General features: G+C 47.4%; 1 protein-coding gene across 1 annotated transcript in view; it reads right to left on the reverse strand.

Moving 5' to 3' along the window:
• Positions 1-244: 244 nt before the first annotated feature.
• The window catches only part of SCNN1G (sodium channel epithelial 1 gamma subunit), a 31,616-nt gene continuing 4,413 nt past the window's right edge, over positions 245-27,447 (reverse strand). Inside the window, exons 3-13 of the mRNA XM_025371145.1 lie at positions 24,852-25,152; positions 21,981-22,171; positions 20,259-20,362; positions 17,171-17,334; positions 6,021-6,119; positions 3,725-3,842; positions 3,109-3,187; positions 2,971-3,028; positions 2,701-2,762; positions 1,075-1,150; positions 245-625 (exon numbers count right to left, since the gene is read on the reverse strand). Of these exons, the coding sequence (XP_025226930.1) occupies positions 245-625; positions 1,075-1,150; positions 2,701-2,762; positions 2,971-3,028; positions 3,109-3,187; positions 3,725-3,842; positions 6,021-6,119; positions 17,171-17,334; positions 20,259-20,362; positions 21,981-22,171; positions 24,852-25,152 (1,633 nt within the window). The remainder of the gene's footprint in view (positions 626-1,074; positions 1,151-2,700; positions 2,763-2,970; positions 3,029-3,108; positions 3,188-3,724; positions 3,843-6,020; positions 6,120-17,170; positions 17,335-20,258; positions 20,363-21,980; positions 22,172-24,851; positions 25,153-27,447) is intronic.

The following is a 27,447-nucleotide window of genomic DNA, read 5'->3' on the forward strand; positions in this document are numbered from 1 at the left end:
ATCTCAGCCTGGATAGTTGTGAGTGTTGCTGCGTAGTACCCGATGGGTCTTCCTGCACATGTCCAGGCCCCATCTTGCGGTTTAAAGTAGGCTTTTTGGTTGGAGTCTCTGAAAAGCCCAGAATGGGGCAGAGGGTCCCCTGTGCGCACATCTGGGGGCACCCGGTCCATGTCCTTAGACCGTGGCTGGTGGTCCTTAGACCATGGCTGGTGGTCCTGACTAGATCTGTCTTCTCATCCCTGACTCAGAGCTCATCTAGTATCTGGGTATCTGTGAGCTGGTTGGAAAAGGCCCTCTCCAAGCGCAAGGTATTGTATTTGGGGGGCGGTGTGCCGGGCACTTGGGTTCCTAGGGCTGGAGGCAGGTGCAAAGCAGAGTTGAAAGTGGGTAGGTCATTGTCTATATCCAGGGCTGGGTTGTCCTGGCCCTGTGGGCTGCGGGGAGCTTCTGGACAGGGGGGAGCCTGCTTCCGAGCCCACCACTCCTTGGCTTTCTGCCACTGGCGGCGGGCAATGATAGAGAAGAAGTCGATGAAGAAGACCTCAATGATCTCAATGACGCAGACAACAGAGCAGCTCATCCACAGGCCCAGCTGGCCACCGAAGTTGGACAGAAGCATCTCAATCTGCAAGAGAGGCCAAGCCACATAAGTCCCATCAAGAGGGACCTCCCCACAAGTTGGTCTCACACAGGAACCCTGATTCCCAAGGGAGCCACGGGTCAGCCCTGACCCTGCACAGACTGGGAGGAAGAAGCAGGCAGGCTTCCTGTCTCCTTTTACTCTGTGTGTTCTGACCTGAGACCCTAGCCTACAGCAGCCTTCCTAGAGCAGGCTGGAACCCCTTTCCCTGATTCTGCTCCCCAAGGCCAGGCAGATGCTCACATCTGCCCCCAAAGTGAGGACACTCTGACATAGTCCCAGACCTCCACCACGGCACTCTGATCTCCACCAACACTCCAAGGGCCCTGGGTCAGTTCTCTGCTGCCTAAGGGCATGCAGGACACCTTTCCCCAGTGTCAATGACAAGAGACATAGGCCCAGGACAGGTCCTGGAAGGAAGCCACTCTACTCACACTGTTGGCTGGGCTCTCCATGATGGATCTCTGGTTCAGGTCTTTGTAGAATATCAAGAGTTTTGCCAAGTCTGTCCTGCAAAATTCCAACAGGTGAGTCAAGAGCCTTGGCATCCTACCAGATCACCAGTCCTCAGCATGGCTGTTTCCCTCCTACCCAAGCTGGCAGCACAGTCAAGGCACTGAGCTCCTTGGAGGTATCAGAACCTGGCCCATAAGGGCTCCGTCTACACCCCAGAGCATATCTCCAGCCTGGAACTGGTCCTCAGGTCATTCATTCACTCAATAACTGCTCCCCAGCTTCCAGATTAAGTCAGTCGACCCAGCCATACTGCCATTATACCCTGTTCTTCATTAAACGTCGACATTTGTAATTGTTTGATAGCAATCTCAAGTATGTACAAGTAATGTACATGAGCAGGGTAGTTGACGTAATATGATAATAGGCACAATGGCAATGAGCATTTATGGGGCACTTCCTATGTTGCCAAGCACTGTCGTAAGAACTTTATGTGAATTAACTCACTGAATTCTCCCAACAGCCCTGTGAGGCAGGTATGTATAGTTTCATCATCCTCATTTCACAGATGTGGAAACGGAGATGCAGATTGGTTAAGGAACTTGTCCAAGACTACACTGTCGATAATCGGCTGAGCCAGTACTCCAACTCATTTAGATTTGGCTTCAAAGTCCATGCTCTTAACCATCACACTAAACTGCCTCTCGATAGGACGATGGCAAACTGGACCATGACTCATTCCAAAGGAGCAGGTATTACTCAGCTCTTCGGTGCTACAAAACAGTGGAGGGTCGTTCTTGCCAGAACTTTTGAACTTTCAGGAAAAGCTGGAAATAATGGGTTGCGTTCATGAGGCTAGATTTGTGCCAAGGATCAGTCACCAGTTTGCAACACTTGGTTTAATGGTTTGCAATTGCTTGGTCAAAGTCTATTTTATCATTAGAGTGTAAGTACCTTGGGGGGCAGAGACCATGTCTGCTTGATTGTCCTGGTTTCTCCAGCACCTCACACAGCACCTGGCACCTAGGGGGTGCTCTATGAATGTTGGAAGCCAGAGTGGCCAGATTGGCTCTCACAGTGGGCAGGCCCAGCAGTGGGCATGAGGGAGATAGTGATGGCTTAGAGAAATGTGAGTTCACACGGCATGATTCACAGATGCGAGTTCACTGTCTCCTAGCTTTGAGGAAATGAATGAGTGAGTGAATGAAAAGAAGAGGGGGGCAGGCTCAGTGGCTCCTGCCTGTAATCCCAGCACTTTGGAAGGCTGAGGGAGATGGATCACTTGAGGTCAGGAGTTCAAGACCAGCCTGGCCAATATGGTGAAATCCCATCTCTGCTAAAAATATAAAATTAGCCAGGTGTGATGTTGTGCACCTATAATCCCAGGTACTTGGGAGGCTGAGGCAGGAGGATTGCTGAAACCCAGGAGGCGGAAGTTACAGTGAGCTGAGATCACACCACTGCACTCCAGCCTGGGTGACAGAGTAAGACTCTGTCTCAAAAAAAAAAAAAAAGAGATTTGGCCATACCCATACGCATATGGAAGCAGGTGAGAAGACTGGGGACTGTGGCGGCCAGAGCAGAGGAACAGGGTAGAGGAAACTTACTTGTTGAGCTTTTTGTTTATTTGCCGGCCTTGGTCCCAAGTGAGAACAGGCAGCAACCACTTCTACAATGGAGAGAGAAAGAGTGGGTCTGAGGATGCCCAAGAGGCCAGGGCCAGCCTCCCGCCCTCAGGCTCCCCAACTTGTTCCCCAGCCTCCGCAAGGTAGCTCTCTTCCCCTTGGACCATGTCCCAGGCCAGAGGACACAGCAAAAATGTCAGTGGGGCTCCAGGCTGGGGGCTTGAGTGGGGAAGGGTGGGCAGAAGAACTTACCTCCGAAACCACAGATGGCCATTGTGCCAGGCTCGTGGTTAGTGTCCACTCCTTAAAGCTAAGGGAGGAGGGGACAGTATGAGTGTAGGTAGCCCAACCCAACCCAGCCGCCCATCTCACCCCTTGGGGTCCACATACCTGCAGGCTTCCTTGCACACAGACTGGCAGCCCAGCTCTTCCTGGACAAAGGCTCGATGCAGTTGGTAGTAACAATACACTGAGGGACAAGGGAGAGGGCAGCGTGAGCTTTGAAAAAGCCACAGGACCCTTCCTGGGCATCCCCGGGTCACCAAGGACAGCCCCGCAGTCTCATTTTAATGATTTCTCCTCCCACTTTTTACCAACACTGGCTCTCTGGAAACACACACTGCCTTGTGATGTTGGGAAACAGAAAGCAGTGGTGGTTAAGGGTGTGAGTTGAAGGTCAGACCGCCCTTGGTTTGGATCCAGCTCTGTTCCTTTCTGGCTGTGTGACCTTGGGCAAGCCGTCTAGCCTTTCTGGGTCTTGGTTATCTATTCTGTGAAAAGGTAATATCGACCCATTCCTACCTTCTGGAGTTGACTAAGGTGGTCAGTTGCAAAGTATAATTCAAGGCAGGCTTGACAACAGAAGTAAAACTCTAGTTAAATGGCTCTCAACCAATACCTCCCTCATGCAAAAGGCAAGAGGGTTGGAGTCCCATGAGTGCCTATTGCCAGGGCTAGGCTGACCCTGGTCCTGGGGCATGCAAGGCTGGGGCTGGGTCTCACTCACTCCAGTTGGGGTGTTGCTGGTAGTTGCAGTAGTTGGCTGCGGGAGGTAGAGGCTGGCTGTACTGGGCACACCCACATTTCTCCACCATCTTCGTCTGGAAGCATGAATGAAGGCAGATCTGAAAGAGGAGACCCAGGGATGCCATTCATGTCTTTGCACAGGGATGCCAGGGAGTTCCCTGCACATCCTTCAGCCCAGGGGGTCAGCCTCCCTCAGCCTTGGTCAACCACATGAACCTGCCCCTTATGCCAACTGGGCTGGGCATGGTCCCGGAACTGCAAAGGGCCCAAGCTGGAAGATATATTAAAAATTTATTTATTATTTTTATTTATTTACCTATTTTGAGACAGTATTGCTCTGTTGCCCAGGCTGGAGTGCAGTGGCACTATCTCAGCTCACTGCAACCTCTGCTTCCCGGGCTTAAGCGATCTTCCCACCTCAGCCTCCCAAGTAGCTGTGATTACAGATGTGCACCACCATGCCCAGCTAAGTTTTTGTATTTTTGGTAGAGACGGGGTTTCACCATGTTGGCCAGGCTGGTCTTGAACTCCTGACCTCAAGTGATTCTCCCACTTTGGCCTTCCAAAGTGCTGGGATTATAGGCATGAGCCGCCGCACCTGGCCAATGTATTAAGAATTTAGACTAACTGAGACATGGAGATTGGGCTGAGCTGGGGCTGGAGTGGTCATTTTCCATCATGTGGGTGCCAACACAAAGTTAAATGGGAAAATTGGAGGAGTCCTCCAGAAACAGAGAGAAATGAACACAGTCCCAGTGTTCCTATTCTCAAGCCCAAGCCCTCCATGTTGGGTCTTCATGGATCATAAGCTACCACAATATCCATGGAGCTTATAGCATAAAAGCTAATAGCAGAGTTCCTGAAGGCAGGCTATTCAGGTCAAATCCCAGCTTTGCTACTTATCTACTGTTTGGCATCAGGCAAGTTACTTAACCTCTCAGATGCTTTGCTTTCTTTATAATAATATCAACTTCATGAAGTTGTGAGCATGAAATGAATTGATACATGTAAGGTGTGTGTGTGCATGGTAGCTCTCACTAAATACCATCCAGAAGTATCTTTCTGATGAGCTCACTTTTTTTATTTTTAGAGACAGGGTCTTGCTCTCTTACTCAGGCTGAAGTACAGTGGTGTGATCATGGCTTACTGTAGCCTTGAACCCTTAGGCTCACGGGATCCTCTCTCCTCAGCCTGCCTTATAGCTGAGATTACAGGTGTGCACCAGTATGCCCAGCTAATTAAAAACTTTTTTTTTTTTCAGAGGCAAGGTCTTGCTATGTTGCCCAGGCTGGTCTCAAACTCCTGGGCTCAAGTGATCTTCCTACCTTTGCCCCCCAAAGTGCTGGGATTACAGGCATGAGCCACCGCGCCTGGCCCAAAAGTCCTCTTTTACTCATTGTCTACATCACCTCTCAACTCAGCTCTTATCTAGGTTGGCAGACTCAGTGCTGAAGGTTTCTGGTCCTTTTGTTCTGCTGGACTGATTTTCATGGACTCTCTGGGGTATCCTGGTAGGAGGTGAACTATAAATTCCCAGAATGTGAGAGGAGGCAGAACAGATCGTCTCACTTAAGTGTTAAAAAGTCAAATGTCTACAGGAGACAGTGATGTAAGTGACATACGGAGGGGTGGTGAAAACTGTGGGAGCCAGAGAACACCTGCTTCATTTATTGGGGTGGCTACACCCACTGTTTATCCTGCAGGAAATATGGGCTCAATGCTGCCGTATCGTTTCATTTTTTCGAGAGACTGGAAATCTGGATTTTCTTGTGAAATTCTCTGACTTTTAAACACCACCCAGGCTCTTGAAAAACTGGGTATGCCACCTGGAAGGCGACTGGGAGCTGCAAATTAGCAGCCGCTGATCCAATCCCACCTCCCCTTGTGGTTGCTGAGGGGAACCCAGCTGGTCCAAGGCCATCATCAAGTGAGGGACACCAGCAGGCCTGGAAGCCATGCTCTTGACCCTTCGGCCAGTGTCTCTCTCAGACAGCTTCTCTCCTGTTCCTCCCTTGCCAAGGCCTATTTAGGAGGTGTGTCTGTCTCAGCTGTACATTGAGTTCCACAGAAACCTCGGTGAATCAATTAAGCTCTGGTTACAGATGAACTGCAGAGGACTGGAACCAGCTGGCATCATTTGTTCTTGAGGTCTCTGGATGAACCCCAGGGATCCTCACCAGAGTTCCTGGTGCAAGCCACACCCCAGCCTAGATATAACTTTGTCTCCTGAGTCCAGGCCATAAACCCAGGGCTGAGTGCCCCCAGCAATCTGTTACCTGGAGCGAGTAGGCAGCGTTGTAGATGTTCCTGATTGGCACGTCACTCCCATCCTCCGTGCACTGACTGTAGGGCTCACTCAGCTTGAAGGACTCTGTCTGCAATCACAGCAGCACACATTCAGCCCTGTCGTCCCCCAGGACCCAGGTGGAGGGTTTTGCAGGGGGCACCAGACAGAGGACTTTGCAACCAACCCTTGGGAGCTGAGAAGCTATTTGGTCATTCATTTAACGAAAAGTTAGTGAGCACCTATTAGGTGCCTGGTACTATGGTGGACACTGAAATCAGCAATGATCAAGACAGATAAGTTCCTGCTGTCCTGGAACATACCTTCCAGTGGGACAAATAGATGGTCAGCAAGCAATTAAGTAAACAAGATGATTTTGGATAAATCTGGATGGTGTTTAATGAAATGGGGTAGGGAAACTGGAGGGGTTAAGAGAAGATGGGCAGTTTTGCCCATAGAGTGATTGGGGAAGGTATTTCTGAAAAAGGGACCTGTTGGGCTCAACATGGAACTGCAAGAAAGAGCTGGTCTTGTCAAGAAGTGAACAGGAAGCCAGGCATGGTGACACACACCTGTAGTCACAGCTACTGGGGAGGCTGAAGTGGAAGGATCACTTGAGCCCAGGAGGTCAAGGCTGCAGGGGGCCATCATCGTACCACTGCACTCCAGCCTAGGCAACAGAGTGAGACTCTATCTTTAAAAAAGAAGATGAAGAAGTGGACAGAGGATGACTGGGTAGAGCAAACAGGAAAGGCTTGAGGCAAGAGGGGCTGGTGTGGCTGAAAATGGCAAAATAGAGAAATTGCTGGAGATGAAGTCAGACAGGGAGGTTGAGGCCAAATCATGCCCAGCTGAGAAATTTGGATTTGATTGTCTGAATGAAATGGATTTGTAGTTGGCGAATCCGCTGGGAGGTAGGAGAAGGGATTAGAAAGATAAGCAGGGGCCAGGCACAGTTGCTCATGCATGTAATCCCAGCACTTTGGGAGACTGAGGAGGGAGGATTGCTTCAGTCCGGGGTTTGAGGCTGCAGTGAGCTATGATTCTGCAATCCAGCCTGGGTGACAGAGCGAGACCCCATTTTGAAAACAAAGAGAGAGAGAGGAGGGAAGGGGGAAAGGAGGGAAGGAAGGAAGGAAGGAGAAAAGAAGAGAGAGAAAGAAAGAGAGAAAGAAAGAAAAGAAAGGAAGAAAGAAAGAAAGAAAAAAAAAGAAAGAAAGAAAGAAAGAGAAAAAAAGAGAGAGAGAAAGGAAGGGCAGCAGGGACTATGAGTCGCTTGGGATTCCTGCTCAGGTGAAGGACCCATTGCCTTGTTTTCTGGTCCCAGAAGCTGACTTGAAAGATGTTGACTTTCTTAGAAAAAAGCCAAGGAAAGTTCAACAGAGTAGAATGCTACCCTGATCATCAGAGGAGGTAAACAGCATTGTCACTCAAAGTTCAAAATCCTTATTCAATAATTTTTTATTTTTATTTTTTTTTAGAGATGAGGGTCTCACTCTGTCACCCAGGGTAGAGTGCAGTGGTGCAATCAAGGCTCACTGCAGCCTCCACCTCCCAGGCTCAAGGGACCCTCCTGCCTCAGCCTCCCCGAGTAGCTGGGACCACAGGCTCCTGCCACTGCACCTGGCTTCAATGATGTTTTACTGTGGATGACTAAATGTTGCTCTAGCTTAATATTTGTCACTGCAAATAAATAATCCAGCCAAGCCAAACAAGCATAAATGGGGGTGGGGGGAGGATAACATCTTCTAAGGGCAGCAACTCAATGGAAGATAAATCGTGACCAGTTTATCACAACTGTGTGTTTGTATGCTGTGTGCATCCACGTGCCCATGTACAGTCGTTTTTATTTTTTTGGTTGGGGAGATGGGGGTAAAGAGAAAATGAATGGCAGATTTGTGGGAGGGAAGAAAATTATTTTCACTTTGAAGAAAGAATGAAAAGCGGGGGCGGGGGGGCGGGGGAAGGAATGAAGAGGTTTGAGGCGGGTGGAAACTGTAGCCATCTCAATTGGCTATAATCCCTTTCTGTTTGTATTGCATTTCATCTGCTGACCCATTAGTCTCCCTCAATTCACTGCAAGTACCTCCGGGGCAATTGACGATTCCCATTTAAAACCGTTTAAACAACAGCAGCAAACAAAGGGGAAAGTGGCTGTCTGGCGTCCCCTCTTTCCCAGGATGCCTGCGCTAACAGACGAGATCCTGCATCTCAGACAGACAGACATGGACTCACACATTCACTTTGCCTTGCAACCTGCCCTTCTCACTAACAAGGGTGAGTGTCTTTCTATGTCAGTACAGAATAAATAGACTTAATAGCTGGGTAGAAAATGCATGCAGGGCCTCTAGTACACGCCAGGGCTGGGCTGGGCACAGAGGTGCAAAGATGTCAAGCAGTGGCCTTCCTGGAGGTCACAATTCCTTGCCATCCTCTAAGCTTCTTCAAGCAGCAGGATCCCTGGGCAGACGTGTTCCTTTGGGCGCCCCCTGGTCCTGCTGAACTGTTCCCGGAGTCTAGAGTGTCAGCTACAGGCTCTACCTGCCTGGGGTAGGAAAGCACAATACCCTGGCATCCAGATGAGGGGTCTGTCCACTTAGGCAAGCCGTGTGCAGCCAGCAGGGGTGGCTGGGGCTCCCTCTACCTTGAAAACCAGCCCATGGGCTGCTTCCAGGAAACCAATTATGAGAAACCATTTGGATTTCAACGCTTTCTGGGTACTCAATGGCCCTTCATTCTGCAACGATGCTTATCAAACTCACAGCTCTTAGAAGGTTCCGGTTGTTTTCTGAAGCAACCAGAAGTAGAGCAAATGGAGCGAAATTCCTGTTCTGAGTGGAGTAGGTCTTGAGATTCTCAAAACCTCGAATGCAGTAACTTTGACAGAATGCTCTTCCCTCCGACCCAGCTTTCAGTTTTCCAGAACTGCTGGCTTGTGGAGGCTAGGAAGACATTTTGACTTCTAAGCTGACCCCTGGGGACGCACAAAAAAAGAGTGTGTATATGTGTGCATATGTGTGAGTTTGTATGTGTATCTATGCATACACTTATGCATGTAAAAGTGTGTATGTGTGTGCACGCATAGGTATGTGTGCATGTATGTGTATGTATAGAGGTATATGTGTGGGACATGGAGCCCATTTATATCAAACCAGGTTCTATCTGCTTCTTTCTGAAGATCTTGGGGGAAGGAGACAATTGCATAGGAGTCCTTAGGTCACCACCCTCTCTCTCTCTCTCTCAGACAGGGTCTCGATCTGTCACCCAGGCTGGAGTGCAATGGTGCTATCATGGCTCATGGCAGCCTTGACCTCCTGGGCTCAGGTAATCCTCCCACCTCAGCCTCCCAAAGTGCTAGGATTACAGGTATGGGCCACTGCACCCAGCAAGCTCATTCTTGAAGGTATAAACAGTGCTAAGGGTAAAAGTACAGATGGCAACAGAGCCTAAGGGGCAGGCAGGTGACAAGAGGAGGGCCTTTATCAAAGCCCCCACGGCTTCTGGGGTTAGAGAGCCAGCTCCCACCTTCTTGCAACCTTGAGAACTTCCAACCAGTATAATCATGTCTCATCTGTGAGATGGTCAGTCCAGCCAAGCTATTCTCAGACAAGGTGGCTATTGTTCTCACATTTCAGTGGTAACTCTTGTCCCAGCCAGTAATCCCAAGTCACCTTCTCAGAAAGATTGCCTGCCTTGCCACAGCTTAGCGGTTTGCAAATTCTGTTCTGTCTGCACCCTGTTTTAGGGCCCATCACAGAAGGGTGGGTGGTAACCAGGCTGGTCTGTCTCGCAGGCTCAACTACATTCATCCCGCATTTCTATTTCCATTGTGTACATTTCTGGGTAAAACTTTGTTTGAGTGAGAGATTCTCCCAGTAGTAAAAAGGACTTCCTCCCCCAGCCACTGAGGGCATGGTGGAGGTGTCTACCAGCCCCAGTCAACAGGCCAAAGTGGCAGCTGGGCTCTGGGGGTGGGTGCGGAGCCTTTCTTTCCCTTGGTTTCCATGCTCTGCCCCTGTTTCTCAGAATGGACTGCTGCTTCTGCCAGGCAGGGGACAGCAGGGATGGCCAGGCTGGGGATGAAACAGGTGGATGGTTTTCTTCTTGAACTATGCAGACCTGGGAGGGACTTTTTTTTTTTTTTTTTTTTCTTGGAGATGGAGCCTCACTCTATCGCCCAGGCTGGAGTGCAGTGGCATGATCTTGGCTCACTGCAACTTCCACCTCCTGGGTTTAAGCCATTCTCATGCCTTAGCCTCTCAAGTAGCTGGGATTATAGGCGTGTGCCACCACGCCCGGCTAATTTCTTTGTATTTTTAGTAGAGATGGGGTTTCACCATGTTGGCCAGGCTGGTCTTGAACTCCTGACGTTAAGTGATCTGCCCTCCTTGGCCTCCCAAAGATTACAGGCATGAGCTGCTGTGCCCAGCTTGGACTCATTATTGAGGAAGTTTTGTTTGCTTTGAGTCTCTAGGCTGTCTCAGGGCCCCTCCCATGACCCTATCCTGATGGTCTCCTCTGACCACGGGCATAAGGGGATTGAATTCTGGGCCCTTCTAGAAGGCTTTTTCTCTAGGAACCGTGTTATGGTCAATGGTCATTCACTCCTAAACAACCGGTAGCACCAGGCGGGCTAGCTAAGGGGTCAGGAATGTGGGCTTGGGTCCGAATAAATCTGAAATCAGATTCCCACTGTGCTACCTAGTGGCTATTGGATTTTAATTAAACAATAACAACAATAGACGGGGCGTAGTGGCTCATGTTTGTAATTCCAGCACTTAGGGAGGCTGAGGAGGGTGGGTCACTTGAGGTCAGGAGTTCGAGACCTGTCTAACATGGTGAAACCCCATCTCCACTAAAAATACAATAATCAGCTAGGTGTGGTGGTTCACACCTGTAATCCCAGCTACCCGGGAGGCTGAGGGGGGAGGATTGCTTGAACCCACAAGGTCAGAGCGGCAGTAAACTCCCATTTTGGCCTCCCAAAGCACTAGGATTGTAGGTGTGAGCCACTGTACCCAGTGAAAACAATTCTGATGGCTTAAAATATTACATGAAATAATAAAATAACTGGAAGCAAACTCAATTTAGTATCTGGTCTCAAAGAGGAAGAACTCTCATTAACATAATGACTAAAGAAGAAAACAAAGACTTTGACTATGTAAACATTCACTATTTTGCATGTGAAAAAGTACCCTAAAGAAAACCACAAACTGGGAAAGATACTTGCAACACATATGGCAAATAATCACTATCCTTTATGTATGTACAATTATTAATAGTATCTTTTATATATAATGTACTAGTAGTGTGTAATATAAATATACATTATACATGTGTATACATATATGTGTGTGTGTATATATATAATTCATAAAGGAGAGAGGTGTCAAAAAAGACAATAGAAACCTTCCCTAACCCCTCTTTTTCCTTTTTCACTCAGTTATTTTTCCTTCTCTTCACCTCTTTTCTTAAAAAATATATAGTAACAGTCTCTCTCTCTATATATATATACACACACACACACATCCTGTTTTGTGTGTGTGTGTGTGTGTGTGTGTGATGGAGTATCACTCTGCTACCCAGCCTGCAGTGCAGTGGCACAGCCACAGCTTACTGCAATCTCTGCCTCTTGGGTTCAAGCGATCCTCCCGCATCAACCTCCCAAGTAGCTAGGACTACAGGTGTGTGCCACCACAGCTGGCTAATTTTTATATTTTTTGTAGAGATGGGGTGTCACCATATTGCCCAGGCCAGTCTCAAATCTCCTAGGCACAAGTGATCCACCCGTCTCAACCTCCCAAAGTGCTGGGATTACAGGTGTAAGCCACTGTGCCCAGCCAAGCCAATATACTTTAAGCACTTACTATATGCCAAGCACATTTCCAAGCGTTTCACATGTACCAACTCATTAAATTCTCACCAGCCATGAAGTAACATCATTATTATCATCCCTATTTTACAGATGAGATCACTGAGTCAGAGATTACACAACCAACGTGCAAAACTGGGGTTTGAATCTCAGCCATTAGAGCTCTTAATCCCTGTTTGGCATAGATTGAACTTGTGAAATGAAGTCTGGGTATGTGCTTTAGAATCAAAAGGTACAACAGGATTTGTAATGACATGGAGTCTCCCCAGTCTCCAGGGCCTGGTCCCCAACTCCACTGGGTGAGTGGTCCACCCATGTCCACTTCCTCATTTTCCATTCACCATTTAACCCATTGTACTTTGGTTTCTGTTCCACTCCTTCCACTGAAAACGTCTCTGGCACAGAACACTGGTGACCTCTTGGCTGCCAAAACCAGAGAATGCTTTTGCCCTCTACCTTGCCTGACCTCTCGACTGTACTTGCTACTTTTGGTCACACCTTCTGTAAAATTATCTTCCTTGATTTATCTGATGCCAACTCTTTCTGGCTTCTGATCCTACCTCTCTGCCTCTCTTTCTCCTTTAACTTTCCACTCACCCCTTAAACATTTGCATGTTTAGGGTTCTGTCTCAGGTCTTGGGTGATGGCATTTATTTCCATGTCTACAATTACCCCCCAAGATTCTCTCCTGAGCTCTAGGTCCATAGCATCTAATGAATGCTTTCTTTTCACCTTGACTTCTCAAAGGCATAACAAATTGGGTCTGTCCCAAATTGAAGTGGTCTTCTCCCCCAAACATACCCTGCCCTTGGATTCTCTAATTCTGAGCCTGGCATTCCTCCATCTCTCTGCCCAAGCCACTACCTAAATATCAATCTAACTTCCCCCTGGCCCTTCTCGCTAACATTGGCCATCAAGCCCTGTTGCTTCTGTGCTGTAATATCCCTGAAATCTATTCCCTCTGCTCATCCCCACAGCCATTGCCTCAGCTGAGGTCCACATCATTTCTTTCTAGAATTACTACAAATGTACTGTCTCCAGTATACTGATAATACTTCCATTAAAATGATTTCTTTGAAAAGTTTCACTACACAGCTTAAATAAACTCATTTTGTGACTCCTTTGTAATTGTTACGTTCTTTGTCTGGACTGGCTCTTCTTGACTATTTGCCTGCACTTGTCCTTCTAAATCCATCATTTATAAAGCCTTCTCCAATAGCTTCTGTCTGGGCATCCATCCATCCACCCACCTACCCACCCACTCACCTATCTATCCATCCAGCCAGCCAGCCAACCATCTACCTACCCATCTACCCACTCACCTATCCATCCATCCATCCATCCATCCATCCAACCATCCATCCATCCATCCAACCATCCATCCACCCACTCACTTATCCATCTACCCATCCACCCATCCATCTGTCATCTATCAATATTTACTGAGGATCTGTTATGTTCTAAGAAGCAAGCTTCGGAACCAGGCAGAAAAGGTCTGTTTCCACAGAGATGGAAACTGTATTGTAAAGTTGTGCTTACTTTTGTCTTTGGTCAGGCGTGGTGGCTCACGCCTATAATCCCAGCATTTTGGGAAGCCAAGATGGGAGGACTGTTTGAGGCCAGGAGTTTGAGACCAGCCTCAGCAACATAGTGAGACCCCCATCTCTACAAAAATTTAAAAATTAGCCAGACACAGTGGCATGTGCCTGTGGTCCCAGCTACTTGGAAGGCTGAGGCAGGAGAATCACATGACCCCAGGTGGTCGAGGTTGCTGTGATCTGTGAGCTGTGATCACACCACTACACTCCAGCCTAGATGACAGAGCAATACCTTGTCTTTAAAAAAGCAAACAAACTTTCGTCTTCCCCTCTTCAAGTTAAGAACTTTGAAGGTAGGAGCTCTGTTGGGTTCACCTTTTAATATTCAGTACTTTGGACATGCAATCTCTCAGTGAATAAAGGAAGTTTTGTTTACCAACTGCCGGCCAGCCTGACTGAGCCTACCAGCTACACACACCTATTAATCAATCAATACATAAATAAAATCAGAAAGGAAGGAAGTCTAGTTTGGTTAGACTTTTTCTTAGTGACTCTCTGCTGACCTCTTCATAATCCCTGTTTTTTTTTTTTCTGTTGTTGTTCTAAATGCTCATAAATCAGACCTAAAGCTGACTGACCCTGCTCTGTGGCTTTGATTTTCTACATCTCAAATTAAGTGTAGCAGCAAACTCACTCATGTCTGTGTTTACCCACCACTGGTAAAGAGAACATTTGCTTAACAATGTGGTGGGTATTTCCAAGCTCAGAGCAAGAAAACAAGAGAGCAGAATTCCTTAGTTCTTGTACTTTTGCAAGCTCCAGTAACTCACACCAGTTTGAAAAGAGGGAAGAGGGCGAAAGGATAAGGGAAGGATGCGCTGCAAATCCTGGATCCTACTTCGGGGTGCAGATAAAACTGTGTGGGACATGTCTGACCAAAATGCTCACTACTGTGCTCTGAGGTTTTGCCATCCGCCAGTGAACAAAAGAATGAGTTGCCCAGCTACTTAAGTGGCTGTCTCTTAAAAAAGTCTTTTCAAGTCACAGTTTGAGCAGATTGGGTGTTCGAGATAGTTTTTCTTTTTTCATTCACACAGCTCAAGCTAATACACATTACTTCCCTCCCATGCTGGAACAAAGCCCCTAAGTAACATGCCTCCTGAGAGCAGCTGGGGGCCCAGAAAGACCATTTTGATGGTTTCCCTTGTCCAGGGTTGTCCTTTCTATGGGGCACCATGAGGCAGTGAAGCCACAGACTTCGTCTGTCATACTTCCATTCTAGTTCATCATCTTACTGTCTCAGCTTAAATAGCACCTCCTCAGGAAAGCCTTCCTTGAACCTCATCTTCCCCACTGAAAATGAGCCCCAGGTCAGTCATGTCATAATATACACTCAGATGGTCTTGTATTTCTTCTTCAGAGCACTTGCGGCAATTATAATGAATCATTTGTGCCGTTTCTGGTTTATCAGTCAATCCTCTCTGCTGGGCTCTAGACTCTCTCAGGACAGGGACGGTGTCCTCCAGACTGAGGTACCCCATGTCTAGCACATAGAAGGTGCTCAGAAAATATCAGTTGAATGGATAAATGACAGATGGATATCCAAGCCCTAAATGCCCACCATCTCTTTGTCTAACCCAATGCAAAGCTACAGCTAGATCTTTGTGTCATTCTAGCTTCACTTGCACTTGGGAAGACACAGTATTTTTTCCTCTAATTCTGCATTGCTCAAGTTTCTAAAGCCGAGGCCCTCAGGAGTTCAAGGCTCCAGTGAGCTATGATTGTGTCACTGCACTCCAGCCTGGGTGACAGAGCAAGACCCCGACTCTAAAAATTTTTTAAATTTAAACATTAAAAAAAAGGTCGAACCAAGGCTCCCAAGTGTGCTGCCTCTTAGAATAACCACTGCAACTTGGTAAAAATATAGATCCTTAGGCTCATCTTCTACAGATTCTGATTCAGTGACTTTGAGTCTGATAATCAACCAGGGTTGGAAGCCACTGCTCTGGAGGATATGTTTGTGAGGGATAAAGGCTAGGAAGTTTAATTGGGGATATTAAGGTTGGATTTAAATAAAGGCGTGAACAGATGTATAGTCCACAAGGGGATTTTGTTTCTTTCTCCCCACCCCCAAACAGGTAAAGAAAAGTGTCATTATGGGCCAGGCACAGGGGCTCACACCTGTAATCCCAGCACTTTGGGAGGCCGAATTGGGTGGATCACGAGGTCAGGAAATCAAGACCACCCTGGCTAACACGGTGAAACCCCATCTCTACTAAAAACACAAAAAATTAGCCAGCAGTGGTGGCAGGCGCCTGTAGTCCCAGCTACTCGGGAGGCTGAGGCAGGATAGTGGCGTGAACCAGGGAGGCAGAGGTTGCAGTGAGCCGAGATCGCGCCACTGCACTCCAGTCTTGGTGACAGAGTCTCACTCAGGCTGGAGTGCAGTGGTACAATCATCGCTCACTGAAGTCTCGACCTCCCTGGGGTCAGGTGATTCTCCTACTTCAGCCTCCCGAGTAGCTGGAACTAGAGGCATGTGCCACCATGCCTGGTGAATTTTTGTATTTTGTTTTTGGTAGAGATGGGGTTTTGCTATGTTGCCCAGGCTGATCTCAAACTTCTGGGCTCAAGTAATCCATCCACCTCGGCCTCCCAAAGTGTTGGGATTACAGGCATGAGCCACTGTGCCTGGTCTAAATAAGTTCTTAACAGTCATTCTATGAAAGAGAGAAAGGAGAGGCAGACAGATCCTGGAATAAAAAGACCCCAGGCCTGCAAACAAGAAAACTCCATAAGCAGTGGAGTGACCAGGGCCATCAGAGTCCGCTCTTTACCTTGCCATTCAGCTCCCACTGGGCAAGGCTGACTCAGGGGTTGGAGTCTGCAGCTTACTTGTGTTTCTGTTGATAGGTTTGTGTGTTCTCAGTGCCCAGAGAGGTCCACAAAGGTCAAATTTGGAGGGAGAAGGGGTTCTTGGTAAATGAGGTAAAATTGATGGAAACGTGATAGGCTAAATAGACCTTGGAGAGCTGAGTGACTTTCCACTAGGCTTTAATACAGTTACTGACATGCCTCATAGGCCTTTTAGCAACCCAGAAAGATAGTTGGTAATCTTATCTATTTGTATTCCCTACAAATATATAGTTAGTGTCCTAACGCCTTGCTTCCAGCATAGGTTCCACAAATGCTGGTGTCTTGCTTTTTAAATTCTTTCCACAAATGGCATCCTGTCCTATTAATCCACACAAATACAACCTTTTTTTTTTTTTTTTGAATTGGAGTGTTGCTCTGTTGCTTAGGCTGGAGTGCAGTGGCATGATTCATGATTTTGGCTCATTGCAACCTCCTCCTCCTGGGTTTAAGCTATTCTCTTGCCTCAGCCTCCCAAGTAACTGGGATAACAGGCATGTGCTACCACACCCAGCTAATTTTTTGTATTTTTAGTAGAGACAGGTTTCACCAAGTTGGCCAGGCTGGTCTTGAACTCTTGACCTCACCTCGGTCTCCCAAAGTGCTGGGATTACAGGTGTGAGCCACTGCAGTTGGCCAGAAGATACAAACACAACCTTTAATGTAACTCCTGAAATGAATGGGGTAACCATGGGAAAATCTGGGACCATGTTCCCTTTTGAAACAAACACCCTTTTCCACAGGCTGCACCTCATTGGTTATCCTTGAAAAAAAAAATCTGTTCTCTCCAAACCTATGGAAATGAGAATATTCTCTTACCAGGTGCATTCCTATAGAGGTGACCATTGCCGTCTCAATCTCTGTTCCCACATCTTCGACGAAGGGATACTCGTCCTGCCGATGGATGATCACCTTAGCTCCAGTGGAGGAAACGAGGAATGGGTTGTATTCCTCTTCATTTATGTACAAAATGACTTGCAGCCCTGGGGGGATAAGGCAACCTGCTGTGATCCAAGGCTAGAAAAACATTTCCCACTGCTTCAGAAGCTTCAAATCCAAGACCAGGTATTTCCAAGTGACAGGTGGACAAGGGCTAGACTGGAAGCTCCATGAGATTGGAATGCGTGCCTGACTTGCTTTCTGCTGTGCCCCCACAGCTTAGCCCAAAACAGGGGCTCAAACAGTATCACTGTCACAGTTCTTGCTAAGCGTACGTTTTTGCCAAGTGTAAGGAAATTGCCACTCTGCCCGAGACATGCATCTCCATGTGGTCCTCTGAGATGGGGAGCTCAGAATATTCAAAAGAACATGCATTGCTCTGGCTGCTTAACCCCTCAGGGCGGGCACTCAGAGAAGAGATGAATCACTAATGGTGTTTCTGATCACTGGCACAACTTTTTCTCCCACTCCTGCTCTTGTCCCCTGCAGTCTATGCTGACCCAGCACCAGAGTAAACACAGTGCACATGGGAACTGAGAGTGAAAAGTTGCAGGGCCCTGGCTCTTCTACAGATGGGCTGTGACCTCCAGCAATTCCCTTCCCCTCTCTGGGCTTATTTACAAATTGCTTGCAATTGTTTACAAATCATTTGCAATTGTTTACCGATTGCCCTTGTTTACAAATTGAATGTCAGGATAACTCAAAATTCTCTTCTTTCCATCCATAGAGACCCTGCTCATTCATGTATGGGCTGAGGTCCTTTGAAAATTGGACTTTAGACCAGGTCACTCCTTGAAACCTGAAACTCTTCAGTGGCATCTCACTGGATATATGGGAATGCCACAGCATAAACCTGGCTGCATCTGTCCAGGTGATAATGATACAGCCCCTGCCTACTTCTCCCTCCTCATCTCCTCCCACTCTCTCCCCACCTCAGTAAGCTCCAAGCACACTGGTCTTACTTCTGTTTCTAGAACACATCTGATTCATGTCCTTCCCAGGGCCTTTGCCCTTGCTAGTCCCTGGAATGTTCTTATGTAGATCTTAACATGAATCTTTTCCTCCTTAAATAGCCCCCTCTTAGAGATCTTATCCAAACTAACCACCCCCCCATCCTGACCCCAGCCACTGTCTTCCCACTCTGCCTCTTTCTTCCCTGAATAGCAGTCATTAGGATTTGTAACTAGATCATGTCTGTGTAGTTGTGTACTCATTTTTTGTCTGTCTCTCCCCAGGAAAATTTAAGTTCCCTAACAGCAGAGAAGACATCTGTCTTTTCACTGCTGTGTCCCCGGTGTGTAGAAGAGGGCCTGGCAAACAGGAGAAACTCCATGCTTGGTAAGTGGATGAGTGAATCAGCGGGGTCTATATGGATGGAAAGAAGATACTTTTGAGAGTCATTCTGACATTCAATTTGTAAACAAGGGTAATTTGTAAACAATTGCAAAGAATTGGTAAACAATTGCAAATGATTTGTAAACAACTTGTAAATAATCGCAAACAATTTGTAAACAACTTGTAAACAATTACAAACAAAGCCCAGAGAGGGGAAGTGAATTGCTTGAGGTCACACAGCCCCTCCATAGCAGAGCCAGGACTCTGCAACTTTTCACTCTGTTTCCAGATTACTTCTTCCCCATGAAGTATGTGCACTGAATTATGATTCCTTGCAGACTTAGTAAGAGCAGAGACTACACAGTGACAAAGGCCAGGATTCCAAATGTGGATTTCCTTTATGACAGGCCCTTGCTTGTCCTGGTGGGAGTATATCTGCATATCACATCATGTTCTATTTGCATGGGACCTTTCAAGCATTCTTTTTGGGCATAAGCCAGGCCAATCTGTTCAGTTTCTACCTTCTCTACCAATGTAATCATAGTGGAATAGTAGTAATAGTAGTGCTGGAAGTTGCAATGGTATTATTTTGGGGGTAGTAGCAGCAGTAGCAATGGTGGTAGACTGGTAACAATGCTAGTAACGGTAATAATAGTAGTAATAACAATAGCAACTAGCACTTATTGTGTGCTTAGTATGTGTTATGGCTGAATTGTTTACCACCTCAAATTCATATGTTGAAGCCCTAACCCTCAAAGGGATATTATTTGGAGATAGGGCCTTAATTAAGGTGAAAGGAAGTCATAAGCAGAGGACTCTAATCTGATAGGACTGATGTCCTGATCAGAAGAGAGAGAGACATCACAGGCCTCTCTCTGTGGACACACCACAGAGGAAAGACCATGTGAGGACATGGAAGGAAGACAGTCAGACTTCTGAACCCAAAGAGAGAAGCCTCACCAGAACCGAGTCTGCTTGTGCCTTGATTTTGGACTTTCTAGTCTCCAAAACTGTGATATATAAATGTCTGTTGTCGAAGGCACCCAGTCTCTTGTATTTTGTTATACAAGCAGACTAAGAGAGTGCAGACCAGGTCTTATTCTAAGTCTGTATCTTAAGTCCTCTCAGTAATCTCATATGGGAGATACTGTTATTAGTCCCACTTTATAGATGAAGCACAGTAACTTGCCCAAGGTCACACAGTGAGTGGCCAAGCTGGGTTTCGGCTCCATCCCGAATCTGTCACCTGAACTAAGATAAATGGGCATCTACCTCCCTAATCTGTTCAGCATATTTGGGCTCAACTCCATTTGGAAACCACCTGTCCTGCATTACTCACCCTAGCTATGAGTCTAAACCAGAGTAGTTCCCTAGCAGAAGGAGCCCCAGCGATGTCCCTGTCACTCTCTCAAAGGTGGAGGAGAAGTCAAAAAGGAAAACAGACACCGACATGGAAGGAAGGAACCAGCATAAACACCGATGGAAACGCTGATAGAAAAAAAGGGCATCCTTAGTTTCTGGCCAAGTGGGAGAGATCCTGCATTTCCAGAGGGCTCCCGCATCCCCACTGTCCTGCTGCCCCTATGTCCACTGTTGGAGGACCTCAAGATCTCCTTGGCACACGTTTCCTTACCATATTCGCTGCCCCCCATGGAGGTGCTGAGAATGGTCTCATTTTCTCTGTTGTTGAAAGTGTAGCAATTCCCATGCATTGGATGGTGGAAAAGCGTGAAATTCCTATGGAGGAAGAACATGGGTCAGAAAGGGATCTCCCCCATGCGTCTTAGCTGAAGTTGGGCAGGGCAGTGCTAATGGAGTCAACTCTCTTTGGGGAGAATGCATGAGAGACGTGACTCATTTTCCACATCTTGCTCCTGATCAAATGACACACAAGGCCCCTCATCCTGGTTGACACACGTGGACATAGAACTAGACTCTCTGCCTTCTGTTTTCTCTTGGAATCCTCTCACCTTCATCTCTATCCTGACTTGACATTCCTTGTGCCATGTCTGTCCCCAAATTCCTCCACTTTTGAATTTCTCAGTCAACATTTGACATTTTCCATTCAAATTTCCATTCCTAGAAAATAATCCCCAGGGAAAGAATCACATCACCTGTGCCCTTACGTGACTTTGGAATCCAATTCTTAGGGAGACATGATTCCATTTGCTTACTTTTCACAAGAACCAATCTGTCTGCTAACATATGTATAGGTGAAAGAGGCTTAGTGTTTTATTTTATTTTATTTTTATTTTTATTTTTGAGACAGGGTCTTGCTCTGTTGCTCAGGCTGAAGTGCAATGGCACAATTATGGCTCACTGCAGCCTCAACCTCCCAGACTCAAGTGATCTTCCCACCTCAGCCTCCTGAGTAGCTGGGACGACAGGTGTGTGCAATTATGCCCAGATAAGTTTTTGATTTTTTTTTTTCTAGAAAGGAGGTTTTGCCACATTGCCCAGGCTGGTTTCAAACTCTTGAGCTCAAGCAATCATCCTCCTCAGCCTCCCAAAGTGCTGGGATTACAAGTGTGAGCCACTGTGCCCAGTCCAGGAACACTTTAGAATGTCTCACCCACTGCCCAGTCACCATGAGGGATCTGAGTGTTATCCTAAAGGTGAACGGTTTGACATCTCACATATTTGAACATGGGCCTTTCTCCCCCCATCCCTCCCTCCTTCTCTTCCTTCCTTCCTTCGAACGATAGTTCTTAATCATCAGTATGCATTTTGGTAATATGCAAGGTTAGGTTATATGCACACTATATGACAAAAACAGCAATCACTTTTGTACCAATCTAATACCTTGTGGGTTGGTGTGTTTGTTTGTTTGTTTGTCCAGAGTCTTGCTCTGTAGCCCAGGCTGGAGTGCAGTAGTGCAATCTCAGCTTACTGCAACCTCCGCCTCCCGGGTTCAAGTGATTCTCCTGCCTCAGTCTTCTGAATAGCTGGGACTACAGGCATGCACCACCACGCCTGGCTAAGTTTTGTATTTTTAGTAGAGATGGGGTCTCACTATGTTGTCCAGGCTGGTCTTGAACTCTTGACCTCAAGCGATCCACCTACCCCAGCCTCCCAAAGTGCTGGGATTTAGAGGCATGAACCACCATGACCGGCCAACTACCTTGTTTTTAATGAGTAGTCTAATGACTTTAAGAATATTTTGATTTTATGTCATGCACACCTTACTCACTGACTCTAGAACACAGCTCCCATGTAAGCAATTTCCAAAAGGCAGCGTCAGTGAGAAGAGCACCTTTTGCTCCCAAGACCTATCATCAAGGCTGTAGGTTCCTGCAAGGGGCCTGGTACTCAGAGCTGGTACTCAGAGGCTAAGAGAGCAGCATTCTCTCCTGACCTGGCATCACAGGACACTCCATCAAAGAAGCAGGTCACCAGCAACTCCTCAGCAGAATAGCTCATGTTGATTTTCTTCTCCAGAGGCACCTGTGCCATGATATTCATGTAGTGCAGCTTATACCACTCTTGAATGGCATTGATCCCCGAGCTGAAGGTGTAGGTGGCACAGTCAGAGGTGTCATTCGAGCACTGTGAATAAGAGGAGACACGAGGCTGAAGCCATCGATCCTATCGCTGCTTTTCAGAAAGACCGTAAGAATGAGGGACTGAGACTTCCAGGCCAGATACTCAGGGGAACAGGTTGGATATGTGGGGCAAGGATGAGTTTCCTCTGACTTCTAGGGGCTGGGAGTGATCATCCTCAAACCTCAAAGACCAAAAAGGGGCTGAGTGAGAAAGGACACAGAGTCCTACTCCTGCAACTCTGCACTACTTGCCCACCAAGCAAGAAGGAAAACCAGCTTCTTCAGGGTCCCCAGGTACCCTGGGGTTCACCTGATTGATGCTACTATGTTCCTAACAACCTTTCCCATTTCCTATCATATCAACAGTCAAGCTCTCTGGATTCCAGCCCGGACTCTGCAGGAGAAGGAGAGACTACTTCTCTGCAGGATCTTAGGCAAGATATTCTGTACCCATTATCTCACCCACAAAATATTGGCTGAAACACCATCCTTCCCAACCACGTGTGGTAGCTGGGAGGACCCATGTTTGAAATATACAATAATGAAAACGTCATAGGGAAGCCATTGTACATTCCAAATGTTCTCGTCACACAAAGCTGGGAAACTTTTCTAAATGGACAGATGTCAACTGATTTTGGCTGGTTGCAGTGGCTCATGCCTGTAATCCTAATGCTTTGGAAGGTTGTAGTGGGAAGACTGATTGAGGCCAGGAATTCGAGACCAGCGTGGGAAACATGGCTAGACCCCCATCTCCACAAAAAAAATAGAAAAATTATCCAGGTGTGGTGGTGCATTCCTGTAGTCCAAGCTACTTGGGAGGCTGAGGTGGGAAAATTGTTTGAGCCCAGGAGTTCTAGGCTGCAGTGAACTGTGATTGCACCACTCCCACCTGGATGACAGAGTGAGATCTTGTTTCTAAAACAAACAAACATGTATATAAAGAGTTGATTTTGGTATCAAGAAGAACCTTGCAGATATCCTATGAAAGGACCCAAGAAGACTTTGAAATCTCAATGGTTTAGAAGAAGGTCCATTTTTCAGGATTTGGGACTATAGCTACAAGGTCACACAATTGGCAATCAAGCCTATAAGGTATGGACATAGCCCCTGTCCTCCAGAGGTGACTGGGGCATGGAGAGGGAGGGTGGTGATAGAGTTTGCCCAGGAAGGTACTAGAATTCATTTTCAGTGAATGGCATTTCTCAAGAGCCCCTCAGGCCAGGTGCAGTGGTTCACGCCTGTAATCTCAGCACTTTGGGAGGCCGAGGTGGGGGGGGACCACCTGAGGTCAAGAGTTCGAGACCAGCCTGACCAACATGGTGAAACCCAGTCTCTACTAAAAATACAAAAAATTAGCCAAGCATGGTGGTGCATGCCTGTAATCCCAGCTACTTGGGAGGCTGAGGCAGGAGAATCACTTGAACCCGGGAGGTAGAGGTTGCAGTGAGCTGAGATCGCACCACTACACTCCAGCCTGGGTGACAGAGTGAGACTCTGTCTCAAAAAAAAAAAAAAAAAAAAAAAATTCCCTCAAATGGGACCAAAAGGGAAAATGAAGTCAGATGAGGCACCTCATGAAGGCAAGTACTGCAGGAACACTGATGTTTCTGCCGTTTATTGTCTGTCTTTTTCTTTCTGGTGCCTGCACGTCAATTTTGCTTTGGAAAAATTTCCTTTCCCCCTCTGGATACAGCCTGGTGTGATTGTCCATGAAGATACTCCACCATCCATTAGCCAAAGGGTGATTAGGTGACCCAAGCTTGACCAACCAGATAGTCCCAAGATGGAATCTGACTCTTAAGCATTAACAACACCAACAAAAACTGAACATATTTGACGCTTCTTTACTCCAGCAGCAATATCTGAAATGACTTTTCATTATGCCTTGCTACCTAGATCCCTGCATCTGTCCTAATTTCTGCCCCTTGAGAGGCCTCTATGAGTTACTGGTTGCCTTCTAACACATTTCCCCCTCCCTCTGCACCCCCCAACTTAAAATTACCTGAGTCAGTTTCAGTTGTTTGCAGCTGAATCACCCCAGCTGGGTGTCTTTCCTTTCTTTTCTTTCTTTTCTTTCTTTCTTTCTTTTTTTTTTTAAATAATTTTACTTTGAGTTCCGGGATACATGTGCAGAACATGCAGGTCTGTTACATAGGTATACATGTGCCATGGTGGTTTGCTGCACCTATCAACCCATCATCTAGGTTTTAAGCCCTGCATGCATTAGGTGTTTGTCCTAATTCTCTCCCTCTGCTTGCCCCCCACCTCTACCTCCCCCCTTTTTTTTTAACGGAGTCTCATTCTGTCACCCAGGCTGGAGTACAGTGACACCGTCTGGGCTCACTGCAACCTCCACCTCCTGGGTTCAAGCAATTCTCTTGCCTCAGCTTCCCAAGTAGCTGAGACTACAGGCATGTGCCACCATGCCTGGCTAATTTTTGTATTTTAGTGGAGACGGGTTTCACCATGTTGGTCAGGCTGGTCTCGAACTCCTGACCTCAGGTGATCTGCCCGCCTTGGCCTCCCAAAGCGCTGGGATTACAGGCATGAGTCACTGTGCCTAACCCCAGCGGGGTGTATTTCTTCCAGTGGGACCACAGGGGCTAGTGGCTAAGGAGAAGAGTCCTGGACCCAGCCCATCCCATGCCCTTAAGCAGTGAAAGAATGAGAAGGTGAAATCTTACCAGTTGGAATCCCACCACCTGCTTGGACTCGATGTGCATGACATTTGAAGCCTTGTGAATGATTCTCCCATCAACTTTTCGCTTCCTCCCTGTGAAGAAGTCCCTGGCCTTGCCCTTCTCATACTGATCAAAGATCAGCAGCGGGATCCGGTGGGAGAATCTGGGCTGCATTCCCTCCAAGACGGAGCTCCAGGACTCCGCCTCTCGGCGCTTCCGGGACTCTGGAAAGCCATACAGGGACTTCAGGGCCTCTCTGGTCTCCTGTTCCAAGTCAGCTAGAAGGTTGCGCACGGCGCTGTACCTGCCAAGGTGGGGAGGAAAAGTCAGGGAGAGGGGAGGCGGCACTGGCAGAACCCTGGTGCTCCTCTGGGTTGTTTTCCATCAACACGTGTCAGCCTCGTGCCCACCTTTCCCAGCACCTTGGCAGAGGAGACCACGCCTTTCATGACTTGATGCATCCAGAGTGACCCTGGCTCCCGCGAATGAGGAAAGGCTCATGCGTGACCTGTGTGTGACTTCTTGTGGCCTCACCTCTGCGGCCACTATCTGGTTGCTCTCGGGGTGTGTTGATGAATTTGTCCCGACCAGCATTTCTGGAGTGGTGACTGTCAGGTGCCTCCCATAAACCAGCCACACTGAGGACAAGTAAATAACTGCCAACCAACAGTCTACCTAGTGGGCAGGCTCCTTCTCCACCCAGCTCACTCTGCCTCTGCCCTCTGATTGTCCTCAAATCTGTGCTGGGGGGAAGGAGGGTATAACTGTTACCTCGACGACCCCCAGGAACACAAAATAGTTATAAAGGAGTTACCTTCATGAAGCACAATATACCATCTTTTAATTTTCACAAATCAAATGGTTCCAGCCTCCTCTTAACTCTCTCCTCTCTCCTTTCTCTCCCTTGCTCTAGGCATAGGCAGCAGAGCATAGCAATTGAGAGTAGAAACCCTAGAGCCAACCTACCTGGGTTTAGGTTCCCCATCTTGGTACTGGCTACCTTACCTTGGACAAATGTCTTAGCCTTTCTGTGTTTTAGCCTTCTCCTTTGTAAAGTGGGGTTGTTGGGAAGGTTCAATGAGTTTATTATATATAATAAACACACACAGATATACATATAGATAATTAAATGGCCTCTATTGTTGTTATTATTTTAGAGACAGGGTCACTCTGCTGCCCAGGCTGGAGTGCAGTGGTGCAATCATGGCTCACTGCAGCCTAGAACTCCTGGGCTCAAGCAATCCTCCCACCTTGGCCTCTCAAGTTGCTAGGACTATGAATGTGTGCCACCACACCTGGCTAATTTAAAATAAAATGTTTTTAGAGATGGGGTCTTGCTCTGTTACCCAGGCTGGTCTCGAATTCCTGGCCTCAAGCAATCCTCATGCCTTAGCTTCTGAAAATGCTGAGATTTCAGGCATAAGCCACTGTGCTTCTACTGTTAATTATATTAGTGTTATTATATTGATTAAGACTTTATTCCTCCACTACAATATAAGCTCCACTAAAGCAAATACTGTGTTTGGGTTGTTCAGTTCTCTATCCCAGAACCTAGTACAGTGCATGACAGTTTATAGATGCTGAGTAAATTATTATGGAACAAATAATGAATGGAAAGAAGGAAGGAGGACCAGAGAGAGAGAGAAGGAGGGAGGGAGAAAGAAAGAAGAGGAAGACATGGAGGGTGGAGAAAGAGTCTTAGACTTGATCTTGGTTAGGAGCTTTGCACCACCTCGGTGATGACTCTGGACAAGTTAGTTTCCTTTGATAATCTTCCTCCCCTGCTCTTCTTCCCTTCTCCCCACCCCTGCTCTGACAAAGTCTGCCTGATTCTGACCTGCCTCACGGACCAGTTTTCCATAATCCTGAGAAGGACTCTGATGACCTATTTAGAACAGGTCCTGCCGAGGATGATAGGGCAGTCCCAAGGACTGATCACACCCAGAGTCTGATGATCTCAATTAATGGGGCTGGGTTTATTCAGATGAGGGTTTGGGGCAGCTGAGGTGCTCACAGAAGTCACCTGGGTGTCACTTCTGAGTCAGCCTTGAGCTCACTCGTGCTGCAGGGGGAGTGAGCATGTGAGCTTGGAGAACCAGGGGCGCAGATGCGGATGGGGGTTGGCTAATTTGGGCTTAATATGGGGAGTGTGCAGAGGGGGTTAGTTCGTTCCAGGCCTCTTCTAAGTGAAAAAAGCCTGCAGCTTCCTCTTTCTGCTCTCCCCGGGCTAGCCCAGCCTCGGAAATCATTGATGGGGTGGGTGTGGTGACTCACTCCTGTAATCTTAGCACTTTGAGAGACCAAAGTGGCAGCACCAGTTGAACTCAGGAGTTTGAGACCAGCCTGAGTAACACAGCGAGACCCCATCCCTTAAAAAACAAACAAAAAAAAAATTAGCTGGATGTGGTAGCATGTGCCTATAGTCCCAGCTACTCAGGAGACTGCAGTGGGAGAATTGCCTGAGTCCAGGAAGTCGGGGCTGCAGTGAGCTATGATTGCACCACTGCACTCCAGCTTGGGTGACATGAGACCCTGTCTCCAAAAAAAAAAAAAAAAAAAAAAAAAAAGGCCAGGTGCAGCAGTAGCTCACGCCTGTAAC

Source organism: Theropithecus gelada, chromosome 20 (assembly GCF_003255815.1).
Source record: "Theropithecus gelada isolate Dixy chromosome 20, Tgel_1.0, whole genome shotgun sequence".
In the NCBI taxonomy this organism is placed as follows: domain Eukaryota; kingdom Metazoa; phylum Chordata; class Mammalia; order Primates; family Cercopithecidae; genus Theropithecus; species Theropithecus gelada.